The 21,995-nt window shown below is 38.9% G+C and overlaps 1 protein-coding gene across 1 annotated transcript in view; it reads left to right on the top strand.

The window, feature by feature from the left end:
- LOC133533661 (hemicentin-2-like) overlaps positions 1-21,995 on the top strand; it is a 98,099-nt gene that overhangs the window by 13,744 nt on the left and 62,360 nt on the right. Inside the window, exon 4 of the mRNA XM_061872687.1 lies at positions 5,552-5,748. Within this exon, the coding sequence (XP_061728671.1) occupies positions 5,552-5,748 (197 nt within the window). The remainder of the gene's footprint in view (positions 1-5,551; positions 5,749-21,995) is intronic.

The following is a 21,995-nucleotide window of genomic DNA, read 5'->3' as shown; positions in this document are numbered from 1 at the left end:
TTCAACTTAGAAAGTTTCCGTTCACATTAGGGATTATTACTCAATGTTCTCAACTGTTGACAAGTATAGATCATGTCATTCACGAAGACGTGTGTCTTGACTCATATAGTCATGTTGTTAATGACACGAGTTCGTGGATGACACGTACTAGGGCTTCCAATCCCGCATGCCCTTGCGGGATCTCGGTATCGGCGGGACCAAGATTTTTTTCTGGTGCGGGATCCCGGTATAAAGGGATCCCGCGTTTGTTGATAAAAAAAGGTTAAAAGTTAACAAACTAACATTAAATAAGAAATCAATTAAGATAAGTTCTCTTAACAAAAACAATCGAACGATTAACCAGGCGGGCGACCACGCGCAACGCATCTTAGCTGTTAGTTTTCACGCATGCGTAGTCCGTGTGCGTTGCGCGCGCCGCGCCGCCGGCCGCCGTCGTCTCGCTCGTCAGTGTCCGAGCGACAGCGCTCGCAAAAGCATGTGTCCCCGTTATACTTTTCAATCCCGCAAATCCCGCGGATCCCGCATGTCTAATCCCGCAGTAAGCGGGAGTGAAAAATCGTGCGGGATCTCGGTATTTCGAGATCTCGGTATACCGAGATTGGAAGCCCTAACACGTACTATATGTACATATACATCCTCTAAGTTACACAAGAAACACATATCTGTGTTTAAATATAAAAGTAATTGAAGAAATATAAGTAAGATGAAATTACTCAATCGTACTTACGCTTCTGTTTCAAGAATGAGAAATAAAATAAAAATAAAATAAAATAAATTTCTTTACAAGTCGTATGAATGATTAGAAAAGGAAGCACTCTTCCGGGAAAACTTGAAAAGACTGGACATATTCCGTGGTCTTTATTGCAAATTGTTTTTCTTACTTGAGCTTTTTAGTCTCTATTTTAAAAAAAAATGCAATCATGTTTGTATAACAAACTGTAAGGTTAACAAACAGGAACACATTGTTACAAGTTAACAACACCCATAGTATTTTTTTTTACATATAATACTTACCTATAACATTAAAACTAAAACTAATTTTAACTTAAATCCTAAAAGGCCCCCACGGCGTCGTACCAAAGATGTTGGCAACATTCCCTCGCTGTACTGCAAAATTGCAAATATTGCTAGACTGATAAGCTGCGAGAAACTGCCCTCTGGTCTGTGCTATCAATCTTTTAAAAGTTTACTTAGCTCTTCCAAAAAAGTTGTTTAATAAAAATACATAGGTTGCATAAAGTACATTGCAAAACTAGATATAGTGACCTGTGTATGTAGGTAACTCGGGTTTTAGTAGGGGAAACCGAAGTAAGTTAAAACAGGTAAGTTGAAACAACGTCAATTTTGCGTTATTTATTGGGAGCGTGCACGACTGTCACGCAACCTAGTGTCCGCAAGTCTAGGGGAAAACGTCAATTCACTACATCTTATAAAACTACTCAAAAACTAAAAACTACTGAACGGATTTTCATACGACTTTCATCTATCAATAGAGTGATTCTTGAGGAAGGCTTAAGTATATAACTTGTTATGGTTTTGTGTAAATTGTTTGAAATATAACGATGTTGTCGGAAAAAATCACGCTGGCTAGGAGCTTTAATCGAAAACGCTGCCTAATCCGTTTGAGCTATAACAACACAATGTATGGTGGGGTTGTTTCTCATTCATAGGTCTACAAAAAAGTCCGCGATGTGAAATGTCTATTTAAGGATAACTTACTATATCCAATCTTAACTTCTAGGAAAAGATCACGTAATATGTGGCATTTGCAAAGTTATTTACATGGATACATTATTAACAATTATCAAAATAAATACGTTAGTTATATTAAGCATTTCATACAGATTACAATGGTCCCTTACACCATACAATTTAAATGAATATTTCAGGAGTAATCGTAAATCAAAGTTTCATTTCGAGCCATATAATTGTACGAAATGTTAAAGACGCTATCCGCAGTTAGTTCAAATGTTTGCCACCTTATGCGCTGGGATAGCTTTACTTATCCCCACCACGCACTTCGCACGGTCCCAATAATATATAGAGGGACCAGCAGACGGTGGGACGCGGCTAAACATCGTTTTTTCCAGCTCGATAACAGTTATAGATGTCGCAGAATTGACGTTGTTTTAACCTACCTTTGTTTTAACTCACCTCGGTCTCATCTACTCGTTAGGTGCCTTAGGGAATTTAAAGTTAAAATCGGTCTAGTTCAAACATTCTTTGACTCGGTATATATTAATTGCTTTCCAAACACAAACCAACAAGTTATGGCTATCAAAACAATGTCAATTGGAAGAAATGTAAGCAGGCGTGTGCGGTTATATATTTTTATGTATGTATTCATATGTATACGTATTTATATTTGACGACCAGTTTGGCCTAGTGGGTAGTGACCCCGCCTACGAAGCCGATGGTCCCGGGTTCAAATCCTGGTAAGGGCATTTATTCGTGTGATGAGCATGGATATTTGTTCCTGAGTCATGGGATGTCATGTATTTAAGTATTTAAATATTGATATATTATATATATCGTTGTCTTAGTGAATGCCATATAGGAAAAAGAATGTTAGGAATGAATGTTGATGGACGGAGAGCGGATGGTAGACCCAAAAAACGATGTATGGATTGTGTGAAAGAGGATATGAGAAAGAAAGGAGTGAGTGCTGAGGTGACGAAAGATAGAGGAGAATGGAAGAGAAGAACATGTTGTGCCGACCCCACATAACGTGGGATAAGGGCAGGAGGAAGAAGAAATAGAAATAGAATAGAAATAGAATTTGTTTTATTCATAAACACACAAACAGAAATAGACAGACATAAAAGAGAACATAGTGAGAGTAAAGTGTCACGAAATGGCCTCATCTCAGCATGTTGCTGGCGACTTCCAGCGCTGATCTTACGATGAGACCATCGAGTGCGAAGTAATCACGGAAGGTAACAGAAAAAAGGAAAGAAACATAAAATAAACATGACGAACATACTTAACACTAAATAAAATTGCACGGACGAAACGAACGTCCAGTCTGTACCGGTCCGGTCGGATCGTATCGTGGTGCGGCATTAAGCGTGCGCAACTAGCGCCAGGTCAGCGGTAGCTACACGAATTAAATCCAGTGACAGATTTGACAAACATAATAATAAGATGAAACTCATAATCTCAATCCGTTTTCGATCATGAAAACCATAAAACAAAGTTGACTAAAATATGTAAACAAAAGAAAAACTAATAGTAGCATAATCAGCTTAAATAAAATAACGATTATAAGGATGGTGTGTGGGGAATGGTGTCGATTCCATTGCGGAAGGAGAAGCGGAAGAAGATATGTCGTTGTCTTAGTACCCTCAACACAAGCCTTATTGAGCTTACTGTGGGACTTAGTCAATTTGTGTAATAATGTCCTATAATATTTATTTATTTATTTATAGTATGTATTATTATATTTATGGATACTTTATGTAATTGTACATTTATGTAAGGACTTGCTTATTGAAACAACGACAAATTGGAAGTTTTTTTACATACCGAATGAGATTATTATGGTTCGACCTAAAATATCGAGTTTGCCCTTACATACACTTGTTTAAATTGAAAGGAATAATTAAATATTGTTTTAATTGTTTCTAGGGTTAGCTACTTTTAAACGTTGCTGCCATGTACAAATCTTTTCCTACTCCTCTACTGTTATCTGTCATTTATGCATTCATTAACACGAATATAAGAACATACATAAAAGGTTTCAAGAAAAGTCTATATTGTCTATTCCTCATAAAAGCTCTTGTGCTTCGTTATCGCTATAACGTTACTGCGATTAATGGCTACCAACCTAACAAAACCAAAACGAATACAGTTTTAAACTAAGTGCATTGCTGCCAACTTACAAAATATTCATTTGGTTGCATAGTAAAAATAATTACTTCATAAGTCAGAAACACGCATGTGACACCCGTAATATAGCAACACCCATAGACTACGAAGACCGCTTCGCGTTGCTTGTTAGTCTCCGTAGGCTACGGTGGCCAAAATTGAGAAAAAACTGTCCAAAAATGTAATTTAGCAAGTAGCAAGTACCAGCGCCTTATGAGTTACGAGAAGGTGTCGCTGACCGGCCGGCCGCGGCTCGTGGCGTATTCCTTTACAATGTTCGCCTACGCCTTCGGCTCCGGCTCACATTGTAACTCAAGCCACTCGCCTTTTTTGACCCTTCTTATACAACTGATGCATAAAATACTATAATATGACTGCCATTTCCTGCCAAAATCCAGAGGAAAATGTCGAGATCGTTTGGAAAAATGGCCACTAATGTTTCCTCTCAAGCGATGACTCGCTCGCACATCGGAGTGCAGTCATCTGCATTTTCATCTCGCATACATCCTGCACTCTTCATGTTTTATTTGACACTTAAACCCGGAAATGCGACTGCTGGCTTTGCCCGAGACGTGTAACTTATGTTATTTACATGTCTAGGTCGCCTAGGGAGAGTAGGGACCTAGTATCCGCGATGCAAATAAGGCAGTGAATAAAATACGATGAAATATTTAATTTAAGAGTACAAACACAGGTTCTAGTCGTAAAATGTATGAGATTGCTGAATTAAAGCTTAGTAAATTTGTATAAGAATGTCCTTTATTACGAGCCTATTGTGCCCGATTGCTGGGCAAAGCCCCCCCCCCCCTCTTCTTCCACTGATCCCGGTTTTGAAATACGACCGGCCAGTCTCAAAAAGGAGTCTAAGTTATCCCGTCATCGCCGATTATAGGCAACAAAGCTATTTGCTTAGCACCCCTGAATACATTTTTACTAGCTTTTATTTAACTTGCCCTGTTAGTATTTATGTATGGGAAAAATCTTGCAAGTTAAATTTGACCCACTTCCCGGTTTCCGATAAAGCTGAAAACTTGCATACATATGTAAGTCGGGTGACAATGCAATATTATGGTACCATCAAGCTGCTCTGATGATGGAGACAGGAGGTAGCCATAGGAACTCTATGATAAAACAACGCAACCTAATTGTGTTTGGTTTTTAGAATTGTCTCGATAAGTATTACTTGCCTGTGAAAAAAAAAGTACAGTCAGCGATAAAAGCTTGTACCAAAAATGAAATGTTTGCCAAAAACTTATTATACAGTGTGTCCCTAGCCATTAGACAAAGCCGAAATGTACATATGCATTAGGGTATTTAGAACCATTATACAAAGTATCATAACAACCGGTGGTTTCGAAGAAATTAACAAATTACCATTTTTTACTTTGGAGCAGCCTGTATGTGTTAGTAGCTCCTAAGGTAATATCCTCAAAGAATAGTAAGGAACCTTCTTCGACCTTTTTGATTATCTTTTTTATTTACCTAATAGTTTAGCTGAATGTACTTAGAAATTATTATGTCCCACGTGTCTTTCATTAGTTCCGATTCTGTGCATTTTTTGGCCATGTCTACACGTAGCAATATGAGGCGAGCAATAGGGGGGGGGGGGGGGGGGGTCAGTCATCTCTGCAGCTTCCTGTACGTTCAGCAAATTCTCCTATTAACGATAATTTTCTTTCCACAGATGGTACCGCGACGGTTCAACCTACCCGCTTGAAGCCAACATGACGCACGCGCGCACACGCGCCGAGCCTACCATAGCAACTTTAACACTCACACCAACAAGAGACGACGACGATGCTGTCTTCCGTTGTGTAGTCTGGAACCGCGCTATGCCGGAGGGACAGCAGCTAGATGCAACTATTCAGCTTAGTGTGAACTGTAAGTACATACAAATAAGGTTGACATACGCTTATCTACCATCGGGACGTGACGCGACCCACCAGAGCTTGGTGGGCAACAATAAACCCGACTAAATTACGTAGGTGGTTATTGGTATGTTATCAGGAATGATAGAACGTGTTTTTAATTTCATTCGTTTATTTATTTCGTGTTATATCAAAGCGCTTACATATTAGTCACATCAGATACCCTTAAAAATTAAAAAAATCATCATTAACATCGTAAACACAACATTCTTTAAATAAGAAATTCGTATTAAAACTTTTAGAACGCCATTTGACTTTGATCCTTATCCTTTCACTGATATATGTTTATTTTGTTAAATATCAAACAGTTGCGCCATTTAATAGATCAAAGCCCAAAGGTATGGCGGCATCGTTTCGAGCGATGCGAGCGGTAGCACCACTTTTTGATATTTTTCCTACTCCTCTACTGTTATCTGTCATTTATGCATTCATTAACACGAATATAAGAACATACATAAAAGATTTCAAGAAAAGTCTATATTGTCTATTCCTCATAAAAGCTCTTGTGCTTTTATAAGCTATAATGTTACTGCGATTAATGGCTACCAACCTAACAAAACCAAAACGAATACAGTTTTAAAGTAAGTGCATTGATGCCAACTTACAAAATATTCATTTGGTGGCATACTAAAAATAATTACTTCATAAGTCAGAAACACGCATGTGACACCCGTAATATAGCAACACCCATAGACTACGAAGACCGCTTAGCGTTGCTTGTTAGTCTCCGTAGGCTACGGTGGCCAAAATTGAGAAAAAACTGTCCAAAAAATTAATTTAGCAAGTAGCAAGTACCAGGGCCTCATGAGTTACGAGGAGGTGTCGCCGACCGGCCGGCCGCGGCCCGGGGCGGGCCGGGCGCGTAACAAGGTATGCTCGCGCATCTTGGCTATATACTTTTGCTGTAATTTGTTTACCTAAATTAAGATTTATTTTTGTTGACTCGTAGGAAAAATATTGTATGCAACGTTGTATAAGTAGGTCAAAAAATTCTCGTGGCGTATTCCTTTACAATGTTCGCCTGCGCCTTCGGCTCCGGCTCACATTGTAACTCACGCCACTCGCCTTTTTTGACCCTTCTTATACAACTGATGCATAAAATACTATAACAAATTTAACACATATCAGTGAAATAATGAGGATCAAAGTCAAATGGCATTCTATTAGTTTTAATCATGTGTCGAGAGATGGCAGTAAATTTACTGTTGTTACAAAATATTCTTTGACAATCCACCTCTATTTTAAATTCTCTTTGGTTCGACGTGTTACCTCCCTATCACACTGACGTACGAATTCAAAAGTGCGATGTGTAGGTGCTCTGAATTTACTTATAGGGACCGTGCGCGTTGGAGGGTCTGCCGTCTTGTGGCCTGAATCGGAACCATAAACATGCACATGTACACGTCACGTGTTTTCTTGTGCATAGTAGGTTCTGCCATCTTGTGGGCTACATCGGAACAAAAAACATCACATTTACGCCTCGCGCCAAAAATCTGACGGCTCATGTGCTGCCTCCTATAGTTCATGCACGCTCCCTATAGGTTAAATTTGATAGGTCTCTACATAATGACAGTTGCCAGCGCCATATTTAAGGTTAACTAATTCACAATTATCTCTATTTACATCAAGCGACGGTCTAATATCGTCTGACTCGTGTAAAGTTTTCAACAACATTTTACTTTATTTCGCTGCGGTTACTCTACAGAGTAAAAGTTTGTAACTCGGCCAATGTTTGCTCGGTGCGGCACTGACTTGCGGAAAGATAAATAAATACCTAAATAAATACATTTTACAGGAGTTTTACACAAGTCGACTAACGTAAAATGTGCCTTTGCTCCCCGTTGGGTAATTGTGCTTCAACAGTTTTTATATGTATATACATCTGAAGCACTGGTGGCCTAGCGGTAAGAGCATGCGACTTGCAATCTGGAGGTCGCGGGTTCAAACCCCGGCTCGTACCAATGAGTTTTTCGGAACTTATGTACGAAATATCATTTGATATTTACCAGTCGCTTTTCGGTGAAGGAAAACATCGTGAGGAAACCGGACTAATCCCAACAAGGCCTAGTTTACCCTCTGGGTTGGAAGGTCAGATGGCAGTCGCTTTCGTAAAAACTAGTGCCTACGCCAAATCTTGGGATTAGTTGTCAAGCGGACATCAGGCTCCCATGAGCCGTGGCAAAATGCCGGGACAACGCGAGGAAGAAGAAGATACATCAGCGGTGGCAGCATGGTTCCATTTTTATCACTTGTCACGATACCCGTCACTTTCGCGCTTACATACTTGGTATAACGTGACAGCCATGGTGACAAATGATAAAGAGCCGACCATCTTAGCCCTACAGAACAGAACTTATCACAACCTCTTTAAGGGTTACAACCCTTAAACAGTGATAGTGGTTATTTTAAATCGACATATGTGTCAACATGCGTTTTTTGTCTCTTTATTTATGTACAGTCAGCATCAATAGTAGCGGATGAAACAACGCGCCAAAAGTATCTGATATTCCAGATAACTTTTCCAAATATAGATAAATCTCTAAAATTTACATTCAAAAGTATATTTTTTACGGTCTTAAATGTTCTACATATAGAACCACCACATTTTGTTAAGTTGTTTTAGTATGCAGGTGTACATAGGCTACGGAGATTGCTTACCATCAGGCAGGCCGTATGCTTGTTTGCCACCGACGTAGTATAGAAAAAAAATCATGGAAAGTATGGCGCCATTCATTAGAAACAAACAAAAATCAAGCTTTCATGGATTTTGTTTGTTTAAAAATGGATCCCATTACTGGTGCCACCATCCATCATAGCGGTGTTAACTATACAGAAAATATTCATGATTTGGGAACGGGTTGGGAACCCAGGACCATTAGACAGTTTCAAGCTTTGATAATGATACATCGGTTTGCTTGTCAATAAAGTCGATTTCTATCTAAAATATACGCATATTTGTGTAATTTGTGGCACTAGCGTCTATATATCATCTTAAAATCACTCACAAGCGGCATTGAACCGTTAAGTCTAAGGAGAGACTTTGCCTCCTTGTGTGTGTTCTACCGCTTGTACAATGGGCTGTGCTCTGAAGAATTGTTTGACATGATGCCAACGGCCACTTTCTATCATCGCACCGCTCGCCGTCGGCAGGGTATTCATCCTCACACCCTAGAGACTAAATGGTCGCGCACTGTGCGGTTTAAGAGGAATTCCCTTCCGGCGGACGCTCCGGCTGTGGAATGAGCTCCCTGCCGAGGTTTTCCCGAGGGTATACAGTATGGGGTTCTTCAAAAAAGGAGTGTACAGGTTTTTAAAGGGTCGGCAACGCGCATGTAACACCTCTGGAGTTGCAGGCGTCCATAGGATACGGTGACTGCTTACCATCAGGCGGGCCGTATGCTTGTTTGCCATCTACGTTGAATAAAAAAAAATACGCGATACCTAATGCGGAATTAGGTTATATTAAGCTTAGAATACATTTAAAAGTGGAAAAATTACTGTCTTGGGTGAGACCTGAACTCACGGCCTCTGGATCGATACTCCAGCGCTCTGCCATCTGAGCCACCAAGACCTCATGCATGACAGATGGCGTATCGATCCAGAGGCCGTGCGTTCAAGTCTCACCCAAGACAGTAATTTTTCCACTTATAAATTTATTCTAAACTTAATAAGTAAGTAAGTGTAAGTGTATCTTGTATACCTATATGGGAAAAAAATAAAAATAAATAATAAATAAATAGCATCGTTCGCAGACGTTTCTGGTTGTCACAAATTAATTTTCTAGGTTATATTACCTACGTTTATCTCAATCACGTTGCCTACGGCGTGCCCTGAGACTTATAAGACTAAATTATGAGAACAAAATGAATTATTAATTCTGTCAAAACTTTATAACTAGATACCCTTTTTCTATAAATAATTAAATCTCTCGAGTTATTCAAAAACTGCTCGCGGCATTAAGAATGTCAACTGGCTTAGCGATTTCAGAGTCGCTATTTCATTTTGTTTTTATGAGACGCCTGCAGGCTTCGCATTCTGTTGGTACATTGCCTCTGGAATATGCCATTTCTTGCCGTAGCGCAATTAAGAGCATCTCTAAGAACTATTTGTGGATAACTATTCACCAAGGAATGAATTCAAAATTGTTTTTATTCAATTTACCAAGATATAATTGAACGAAGCGTTAGCGAAGGTGTCCGATATGACTCGGGCAATCTGCTTTCGTGTGTAAAAATTATAATAAATTTTACACATAACTAAAAATTTGATAATTATTTCTAAAAATGAGCAGTATTATGCTTGACGGTACTCGGCGTTTACTTTTTTAATTATTAAAACAAAAAATAAAATTCAACAATGAAGAGTAAAAAACAAACCTACTGAGCCTTAATACTTACAAAATGTTGCCGGTACATTATTTGGTTCCGCTTTATTCCTATATTCTTAACTATCCAATTTTTCACAGAAATAGCCTGTGAGCCTGAATACATAACAAGTCAAAGAGCAGTTTAATGTAGAGGGAAAAGGAAGATCTGATCCATTTATAGGTTTCGGCAAAAATACACAAGTAAAAAGTTTGAAAACTACTCTGTATTTTCGTAAAAACGGAGGTTGTTTAGTTAATCCGCTGAGAATGAAGCTCATGTCACATTAAAACGAATTTATTAATACTTAAGTTTAACATACAAAATACTGATTTGTTATTAAGGTGCCAGAGGTTCAAAGAGCGGAGTTTTCGAAAAATCGTACCGTTTTTTTAGATCGCAAATATCACAATACGGTTGTTAAAATTAATTAGCAATCTAGAGGATTTTCTCTAGTGACTTCATCAATTCGAATCCCGATGTTTTGATTTTTGATCGTTAGAATAAAAAAAACATGAATATAACGTCTACAAGGCACTTTAAAAATTTCTAACAAATTATGCACAAAAGCTAAAAATAAGACTTATAAAATGCGCTATTTAATTTTTGAGGGAACTAAGCGATTTTTTTTTCGTTCAAACTTTCAACAAATTAAATTTCAAAAACATGATATCCGCGGTGTCCAGCACGTGCATCCATCTCGCTCACACGCTCACTGCGAGTCAAAGAAGAACACGAACCTACAGGGGCCTTAATGAGTCGCTATTCTTTTCTGTGAAGGAAAACAACGCAGAGCATCTAGATAGGGACCGTGCGCGTTGGAGGGTCTGCCATCTTGTGGTCTGAATCGGAACCATAAACGGGCACATTTACACGTCAAGTGTTTTCTTGTGCATAGTAGGTTCTGCCATCTTGTGGGCTACACCGGAACAAAAAACATCACATTTACGCCTCGCGCCAAAAATCTGACGGCTCCTGTGCTGCCTCCTATAGTTCATGCACGCTCCCTATAGTACCTACCTAATAGGTAGACCCGCGAAAAGTGAAAAATCAAAAGGTGTATGCAAAAACCCTAACTCGCTTTTTTTTAATACTACGTCGGTGGCAAACAAGCATACGGTCCGCCTGACAGTAAGCAGTCTCCGTAGCCTATGGACGCCTGTAATTTCAGAGTTACATGCGCGTTGCCGACCCTAACACTCCGCAACCTCGTTGAGCTCTGGCAACCTTACTCACCGGCAGGAACACAACCTATGAGAAGGGTCTAGTAGTAGTAGCTGGGGACTATATATATCCCAAAACAAGAGGAGGCCTATGCCCAGAAGAGGGACGGATATATACTGAACTATTATATTTATGCAGTAACGAACATCACACAAAATAAATCGGGCGAAGGCACATGGTATAATTAAGCTTCTCGCCTAATACCTAAGTCCTATACCTAATCCTAATTCACGATCGGCTAAACACGTAATCGTGTCCGAATGAATATGAATAACGCAACTAAGCCAAGTTAATTATATGGCAGAATCTCGGAAGTAGAACAAAGCACGTTTTAAAGCCCTTTCACAATTCTTGTTTTCATTTTACGGACAAGTTTCTAGTGTAATTCTGATGGTGCGAAGCCACCGCTCGGGAGAACCAGTACGTTTGCGTCTGTACTGTAAAGTTTGCTAAATGTGTCGGTAGATGTCGCTGAAACTTGTGTAGCGATGTGTGCATCGCGCTAACGACATTTTAACTGCTTTTGAACTCGAGAGGAATAGTTTCTGCTCACTAGCATTTACTCAAATATCTCGTAAACGAATTAAACTAACGTATTGAAACAATTGAACCTTGTAAAATAAGATATATTACATTTATTACTGATAGTTTATTTTGTTTCAAACGAAGTAAAAATGGCGTTCATTTGCTTGCAAAATCAAAATTGAAAATATTGAAATATTATATTGACGACCGGTTTGGCCTAGTGGGTAGTGACCCTGCCTACGAAGCTGATGGTCCCGGGTTCAAATCCTAGTAAGGGCATTTATTCGTGTGATGAGCATGAATATTTGTTCCTGAGTCATGGGTGTTTTCTTATAGTCCATACACGCATAAATCTTCTGAATGAGATTGGCTCAGGACCGGGATAACTGGCCTACTCGAAGACAAGCCTATGCCCAGCAGTGGGCGATAAAAGGCTGATATGATGAAGATGATCACATTGGTTTTCTTAAGTTATCTCGCTAGCGTTGCGAACAAGTTAGCAGGCTCATGTCCTGCCGCAGCGCGGGGGACTTGCGGCTGATTGAGGTTATTTGCGGAGACTTTACATTTCCTTCATGGCTGCCGGCTGCGCTCTGGGATTGCTGTTTCTAGCACTATTCATTGCTTCGTACTTGCACTTTGCTTTTGAATCAAGGCGGCGCTTCTACCTCGTTTTTTTTAGCATTAGAAAAGACTACAATCTTCAAGTGTCTTTTTATCGAAACAATAAAAAAAAAATAGTAACTTATACTGAAACACATCACACTTGTCAGTAGAAATATGGGAAATCAATTCTTTGCGCCTACATTTTGTAAATTTGCCGGCTTTACTACTGACAAGGTGCCAGAGTATATTAGTTATGAAACCAAAATAATGTAAATAAAGATATTATACAGTGTGTCCCTAGCCATTGGACAAAGCCGAAATGTACATATGCATTAGGGTATTTAGAACCAGTGTACAAAGTATCGTAACAACCGGTGTAGCGGTTTCGAAGAAATTAACAAATTGCCATTTTTTACTTTGGAGCAGCCTGTATGTGTTAGTAGCTCCTAAGGTACTCATATAATATCTTCAAATAATAGCATGGGACCTTCTTCGACCTTTTTGATTATCTTTTTTATTTATGACACTAATAAGCTTCTGACTTTTGAAAAATGTCATCATTATCAAATATTTCGAACAAATTGTCAAAAACACTGCCAAAGATTAACACAGTGTGTTTCTTTTTGTTGTCGATTATTGCAAATAACTTTTGTTCGAAAAAAAAAATTTTTTTTATCCTTTGTTCTAATTAAAAAATATTAACGTCAGAGCATTCCTGAGAAGTAACCCTACGTGGGATTTCAGGGTTTGTCCAATGACTAAGGTCAATCTGTATGCGATCTAATTCTTACATGTCTGCTGTGGCTTATTTTTAAAAACCGTTATTCAATAAAGAGAGCGTATTGGGGAATAAGAAACCATTTATGCGTATGCGTTATTAATTTCTGAAAGTCGTAAAACAAGGGACAACGTAGCCAGGTTTTATTAGACTCACATTACAATGTCAGTCATTCACCGCGAAGCAACCAACGCTGGTTCTAAAGTTGTACTAAGAGTAACAAAAGGCCGTATCTCAGCACTAATACTACACAGTTTATACCATAAATATGTATACAGTATTCGTCTTATTACAATGGGATAAGGTACAACAACGTATAGATCTTTTGATGCTACGAACATGCGGTATTTTGAAACAATGCTCGCAGTAACGATGGTGCAGTTTCTGAGCACCTTTACGAGTATGTACATTGTACACATTGCTGACAATTGGTGATCCTTATTTTAATTTTATTAAAATTTTCGTTTCGTTTTCAACATTTATTTATAAGTACGAGTAACTAGTAAATGAATGCCTTTTACAAGCTTTTATTTAAGGTTCCTCCTCTCGTAAAATACCGTAAAACTAAGTTACTCTGAACCATTTTTTTGTATTAAATATGACAACATTTTGAGCAGAAAAAAAAAAATTACAATCTACAAGATATGAGCAATGATATGGTTTTTCTGGAAATCTGTTTTAATTTAAATAAGTGAAGAAAAAAAACCTAATTAGCCCTGTTAGTATGTATGTATGACTGTAGGTATGTTAGTATGGGTCAAATTATGGAAGCAAAATTTGACCCACTTCCCGATTTCCGAGTGAGCTGATAGTTTTCATATATATGTAAGTCGGGTGACAATGCAATATTATGGTACCATCGAGCCTATCTGATGATGATGATGATGGAGACAGGAGTTGGCCATAGGAACTGATAAAACAACGCAACCGAATTGGGTGTTTTTAGGGTTCCGTAGCCAAATGGCAAAAAACGGAACCCTTATTTGAATTGTCTCTATTAGTTGTCTGTGGAAAGAAAAGTACAGTCAACGATAAAAGTTTTTAAAGTGAGGTCCAATGGGAATTGATACTAATGTAAACAATTATGACAGATTTTGTTAGCATTTGACATATAACCTAAAAGGTTTACGAAGATTGTTTTTTTTTTTTAATATTTATCATTCACTTAAGTATATTTTAACTAGTAAATGTAAAATCATGGTTGTCCACAAAAAGTGCGAGATTACGAAGAAATTAAGATAAATTGGTTTGTGTACATTATTTGCAATTTCTATTAAACTTAACTTTACCAACAATGAAATATTTTGCCAATGAAGTTAATATGAATTCACGAAGTGATATCATTGCCAATATAACGATCGAACTCATCGATTATTTTTTGTGAAAACTTAGGTACTAATAACAATAAAACACGATATCCGCTATGCGCACAACCGTCTCGCCCAGTGAGAGTGAACCTGAACGGGGCCTTAAATAGTTCCTAATCACACATCGTGTGAGACACTTTCTATCACCGCACCGCTCGCCGTCGGCAGGGAGTTCATCCTCACACCTTAGAACCAAAATGGTCGCGTACTGTGCGGTTCAAGAGGAATTTCCTCCCGCGGACGCTCCGGCTGTGGAATGAGCTCCCTTCCGAGGTTTTCCCGAGGGTCTACAGTATGGGGTTCTTCAAAAAAGGAGTGTACAGGTTTTTAAAGGGTCGGCAACGCGCATGTAACACCTCTGGAGTTGCGGGCGACCATGGGCTGCGGTGACTGCTTACCAGCAGGCGGGCCGTATGCTTGTTTGCCACCGTCGTATAATAAAAAAAAAAAAAAGAAGTGTTTGGGTATTGCGCAAGGAATACCCAAACACTTCTCACATTTAAACCCCTAAGCCTTGAAGATACTACTAAAACTCCTAACCATTTAAGCACCTAACGAAAGTTTAATCCAATTCGAAAGAAGTCGTTTAGTATGTGCGAACTAACTTTTATCAATTAGAGGAAAACCATTCCAACTTCGTTAACCGGATTAAAAGTTGGTTAACGAAGTTCGCGGGTTACGTGTCCGGTAGTATGTGCATATATTTCACTAATGCCCTTTATCTTTGGGTTTCCTTTGTTAGAAACCTTAGCTCTTTTTAATACTACGTTGGTGGCAAACACGGCCCGCCGTAGCCCATGGATGCCTGCAACTCCAGGGGTATTACTTACGCGTTGTCGACCTTAATACCCCGCACTCTTATAAAGCTCTGGCAACCTTACTCACCGGCAGGAACACAACACTATGAGTAGGGTCTAGTGTTATTTGGCTGCGGTTTTCTGTAAGGTGGAGGTACTTCCCCAGTCGGGCTTTGCTCTAGATCTGGAATGACATCCGCTGTGCTGTGCCCTACCACACTAAGCGAGATTACATTCACAATGCCCATACCTCTCTAATGAGCTCGGGCGAGACTAAAACTTACGACTGTGGATCACTACCCCATCGCTCTGCCGAGTAAGCTACCGAGACTTCACTCGATGATACCGAATATTTCCACCATATCACTCATATGCGCCTTCGAGCTATTGCTCAACGAGGGGGGCGGGTTTAGGTTCGGCAACGATTTTTGTGGAAAATTACGGGTCACTTCTGGATGCGATTACCTCAGGACCGGGGCAAGTGGCGTACTAGAAGAGAGGCCTATGCTCAGCAGTGGGCGATAAAGGGCTGATATGATGATGATGAAAAAAATGACGCACTGTCGACTGGTCACCACTGGCGACTGTGACTTTCTATGGTTTATATTTGACGACCGGTCTGACCTAGTGGGTAGTGACCCTGCCTATGAAGCCGATGGGTCTGATATTTGTTCCTGAGTCATGGGTGTTTCCTATCCATTTAAGTATTGATACACCGTGTTATTATTTTATTTCCGTGAATTTCAAGGGTGCATTCCTGAGCTTAATTTAAGTAACTTTCTCTAAGACACCGGTATTCTAATTAACTCCGTTTCGGAGATAATCAATAATTATTTTTTATCTTATAAGGCCCCTACGAGCGAGTACACTTGCCGTAGAGCCTATTTACATATTGATTAGTGTTTAGTACGAGTTGATACATTTGCTACTAAACGTAAGTACTATCTCGGACGGTCGATGTTCGAAATGACATTGAATATGTCACAGTTACCAATTATTTGGGTGGGTTAAATGTAATGCCCATGTTACAACAACGCTATATGCAACATTAACACATTCAGTGCCAGCGCTAGCCACGCGCTACGAGCGTAGCCGATAACATGAGAAAGCCCCTGTAGCTAAAAGTGCCTACGAAAAGAGCCCGCATAGCGGGTTGCTGGGAGTGAATGTGTTAAAATACTATTTGGACATATAATAATTACAGAAGGTCTTATTTGGACTCTTGTAACTTGTGAAGTGTTTCAACTAGGGATATCATTTTGATGTCAGCTTTTAGCTGATATCCTGTACTAAATACAGGTCAACGACCTCGTTTTCGAAAACAAAGATAAAATGTAAAATAAAAGTAAATTTTTGAAGGCAATTTTTATCTTTCTTATTAATTCTCGAGTACCTGTGCAAAATTCTCTGTGACATTTATGCTTCAAATTTATGTCCTAATTCATAAGCTATCGCACGATTTTTTTTTTTAAATGTGCGATAGGTAAATGGATAGATAATGGTACATTAACCAAGTGCAGTAGTGTTTGGCGCCATAAAACTTTGAAAGGGTGCATTTTTAAAATGTTTGAGAAAAACATAGGTATGGGGGGTGATTTATCGATAAAATTCATCGTACTATACGTGGTTAACGGCTCCACTATACATGGGCAAACATTGTATTATATATATCCTCGTCTGAGTTTCCATAACACAAGCCTTCTTGAACTTACTGTGGGGCTTAGCCAATTGGTGTAGAATGTGCAATATATTTTATTTATTTATATATGCGTTTACGTCGTATTTATAAATGTGTTTTTCATGTCACTTTATGATATTACTGTAAATGTATTTACTTGTAAGTAAAAGAGCCCTTGAGGCCTACTTTATATTTCACTTTATCTGATTTGACATTTAGGCAAGTATTTTATCCGAGTTAAGTAGCCAAGTTGTTTGTATTTTACCAATAATGGCAAGCCTATTATAAGTTATAATTATTCTAACCCGTTGGTTGTTGACTTTGTCGCGAACTTTCGAGAACCCGATACAGAGTCCTGGGCTTTACCGACGGTTTAATTAAAGCACGGTAATACTAAATCCGTAGTTAATAAGTTAAAGGAAACTTTTGACACAAGCTTATCGCTGACTAATACTCATTAGGTTGTGCTGTTTCATCACAGTTCCTATGGCCTCCTCCTGCGTCCATCATCAGCTCGATGGTATCATAAAGTTGCATTGTCACCCAACTTACATATGTATGTAACAGTGGCGGCGCGTCACAAATATTCGTAGGGAACCCGGACATATTTTGCTTTCCTTTTCTCCATGAACCGATCGTAAAAGTACTCACCGGGCTGAAATTAGACAAGCCGGTGGGAATCGAGTTCTTTGAACGATCCGCCACTGGTATGTAAACCTCCTACTTTTACCTCCTGAGACCCCCGGTACTCATTTTTGTATAACAACAAAATAACTGCGTCTGGATCTTTCAAAATTAAAAAATGTATTCTGCAAGTAGGCCTCAAGGGCTCTTTTACAAGTCAATACAAGTAGTAACATATATCATATAGTGACATGAAAAATACATAACAACATTTATAAAATATACAACAGCCAATACCTGGGTAAACATTACATTATAATAATCTTAAAATAAATAATTACTACAATTCAATAGAGATGTATAGTCTCTATTGTTAAAAACACATTAAATCTGGAGATGTAAAAGGTCCCCAATGTCAGAGTACTAAGTTTGTTAAGCTGATGCTTTCTTTATGTAGAAAATGTGTCGAACACCTCAGCCGAGCCCGGACCGTTCTAGCGTGATTCATCCTTTAGTTAACACGACATATGGACAGCAATATAATGACGCACAGGCGATAGAGATAGGAACAAACGAGCCAAGATATACACAAAGAGCCTACAAAAGCCATTCGCGTGCAATACAACATCCTCATAATGTTGTTGAGGCTGCCGAGACATTGCAGTGCATCCCGTATGTTTGCAGAGGCGCGTACAGATGACTTTTTCGTCATCAGGCGAAAAAGAGTTGGATCACTACTGAAACGTATGCGGGGCATCAGCAACGACGTTCTGAGAGAGTTGGTGGAGCGCCTTGACTCTCCTCTTACTCGCTAGTGGGTTGAAGTGGTGATTGGCAGGGCCAAGTAGAGCAGATTGTTTGCCTTGCTTGCCCCTGTCAATTTACCACATATTACTATATCATATTATATATTTAGTTTTTTTTATTATTTATTTATTTATATTACGAAGTTCCTCGTACTAAGTCTCTCTTTACTTGGTAGGTCTATCTATTTTGTATAGGTATGAAATTGTCTCTGAATACGGCAGTGGGAAGCCTACAATATGCAACAAGTAATGAGATTACTCGCAACACGGGAAATCCTTTTTGACCTAAATTATTTCGTTGCTGCACAGTACCTCTCGAGGTTTTCTCGGGTAAGTATAGCTTGAAGCAAAACATTTGAAAATCGAACTCGACTCGAAATTCTCAACTTTAACCATAAATACTATACATCACACGTTTACGTTAAGTCTCATTTTGTATGGGATTGTGAGTTTCCAAAACGTCCCGTTTGGCACGCTGTTTCTAAATCCCATACAAAATGGCAAACGCGTACCTCAGGTTCGATGTCAAATAAATTTACACTAGGGGTTCTGTTATATTGTAGTAATGCTTTATTTTAAGATTATTATAATGTCAACATTACCCAGTTGTACGTTTGAAAATCGACTAGGGTTTTTGGAAATTTGAAATAACGCTATCGAATAAATTTACACTAGGGGTAGTTTTAACGCTACCATGGAGTACACGATACAACCATGGTTCTAGTGAAATGAGGTACAAGTCTCGAGCAACTCAGTTGAAAATCTTGGACTTGTACCCTTTTTAACCTGAGCTGCGTGACACTTGTACAGTCACCATCAGATATATCTGAGCGGCCGAGGTGCCCAAAAACTACTAACTAGAGTACGTGTGCAGATATTTTTGAGCACCTCGGCCGCTCCGATATATCTGATGGCGACTGTACCCCTTTTTCAGGCCAGAACAGACCGGCCGTATGCGTGTCTACGCACGTCTGTGCACGTGCGCTTGCGTTAAAATGTTGAAGCTGTGCACGCAACCGTCACGCAACCGGTGTGCCGTCTCTCTTAAGGATCTGTATATTACAACGCGCACGTGCACTTGCAAGTTACTAGAGCCACAATTATGCCTCTCATGCATACATGAGTTGCAAGCGTCTCTAGGCTATGATAATCGCTTATTTCGCGATCGAAGCCCACGTGTACCGTAAATGGTCCTACATTGCTATACAATGTGTAATAAAATTAGTGGCGATCCGTTTAAAAAATGGAAGAAAAAAATTTGGACTTTGTGCGGAGGGTTGGCCGAATTGGACGACCTGCCCCATAGAAAAAAAAATCGCGTCAAAAAAATGTTTCATCAACTTTTTCCTAATAAGAATACGATACTTGATATGCCCTTAAGCGAATGCCCACTATTTTTGTTAGAACTTGTATTGGGACCGTGCGAAGTGCGTGGTGGGGGTAAGTAAAGCGATCCCAGCGCATAAGGTGGTAAAAATTTTAACTAATTGCGGATAGCGTCTTTAACATTTCGTACGATTATATGGCTCGAAATGAAACTTTGATTTACGATTACTCCTGAAATATTCATTTAAATTGTATGGTGTAAGGGACCATTGTAATCTGTATGAATTGCTTAATATAACTAACGTATTTATTTTGATAATTGTTAATAATGTATCCATGTAAATAGCTTTGCAAATGCCACATATTACGTGATCTTTTTCTAGAAGTTAAGAATGGATATAGTAAGTTATCCTTAAAAGATAGACATTTCACATCGCGGACTTTTTTGTAGATCTATGAATGAGAAACAACCCCACCATACATTGTGTTGTTATAGCTCAAACGGATTAGGCAGCGTTATCGATTAAAGCTCTTAGCCAGCGTGATTTTTTCCGACAACATCGTTATATTTCAAACAATTTGCACAAAACCTTAACAAGTTATATACCTAAGCCTTCCTCAAGAATCACTCTATTGATAGATGAAAGTCGTATGAAAATCCGTTCAGTAGTTTTTAGTTTTGGAGTAGTTTTATAAGATGTAGTGAATTGACGTTTTCCCCTAGAATTGCGGACACTAGGTTGCGTGACAGTCGTGCACGCTCCCAATATATGTATATAAGCGCTTACTTACTCATACATACAAGCTCGTTAGCAGACGCAGTATAAAACATTTAAACATTGCAAAATGGAAATCTTAATGTTAATGATGAAATGTTGGCTCTTGCTAATTAGTGTGTTGTTACACGTAACGAAGCACATGACATTTTTCATAATTAATTAATTACACACACTGGACCAGGTGGCTACAGGGTGAAATTTTAGTTAGTGCTCAAAATTAAGTACCTGATTTGGTATCATTTTTTTGATTATTTACTTGCAATGGTAATCAAGTTTTGATTTCCTCTCGTCAATAAAAAAGAGCGGCATAATTCGGCGGTGACCTTAAGCTAAAAAATTAAAAAAAAATCCTTTAAGTAGTCACGATTGATTGTTATAAAAATGAACGATACATTTATACAAAATTAAAAATTATAAGAAAATCTGAAATGTCGTGATTAGGTTTGATCGTCACTCATTTTATCAAGTAGATTGACAGTGACTTCACCCGCGTCCGCGCTTGAGCTTCTACAATTACAAGATTACCTGTCAAATATCTTCTATGGGGCATTAGGGCTAAGATGGTCGGCTCTTTATCATTTGTCACCATGCCTGTCACGCTCTTACAAGTATGTAAGTGCGAAAGTGATGGGCATAGTGACTAGCGATAAAAATGGAACCATGCTGCCACTGCTGGTCGTCCAAGTCAGCCAACCCTCCATACATACGCCAACAATTTTTTGCGTCAATTTTTTTTTTGTTTTACTTTTTTCTAATCGCAACACAATACCGAATATTCTAACGGATCCCCACTATTTTTGTTACATATATATTTTTTGTATAAGATATATAAGTAAAGCTTTTTGTATTTTCTAGTCCGATAACCTTACGTTTTAGTACATTCAAGCTACCGCTGTGAAGCTCAAAAGTGGTCACGGCATTCGTTTTTTATTTTTTTCAAAGACACATACTTTAATCAATTTTAAAGTTACTCACCAACTGCTAATGCCTGCCTCTGCTGTCATGTTCATATGGGAACGTCACTTTCCCTCTTGCACTATTCAGTTATGCCTAAGCGTCATTCTAGATTTGTGGCATTAACGCTGCTGCGGTCGCAAACCGTATGTCACCTTTAAGGATAAGCCTCTGAAATGTGTCACAGCTAATATTGATTGATTGATCGTGCTCATGAATCTTGGCCTGTGCATGCATATTGTCTTAGTAAATTCAGGGGTCAAGTGAAATCCTTCAGGCATTAAGGGTAATCCGAACTGTGCGGGTTTGGGAGACTTAGGCAAATCCCCGTACTAATTTCCATTAGTGCCTGTCAATATTGCATTGCGTATT

The sequence above is a fragment of the Cydia pomonella genome, unplaced genomic scaffold, assembly GCF_033807575.1.
Source record: "Cydia pomonella isolate Wapato2018A unplaced genomic scaffold, ilCydPomo1 PGA_scaffold_192, whole genome shotgun sequence".
NCBI lineage: Eukaryota > Metazoa > Arthropoda > Insecta > Lepidoptera > Tortricidae > Cydia > Cydia pomonella.
This window is presented reverse-complemented; position numbering and strand designations above follow the sequence as displayed.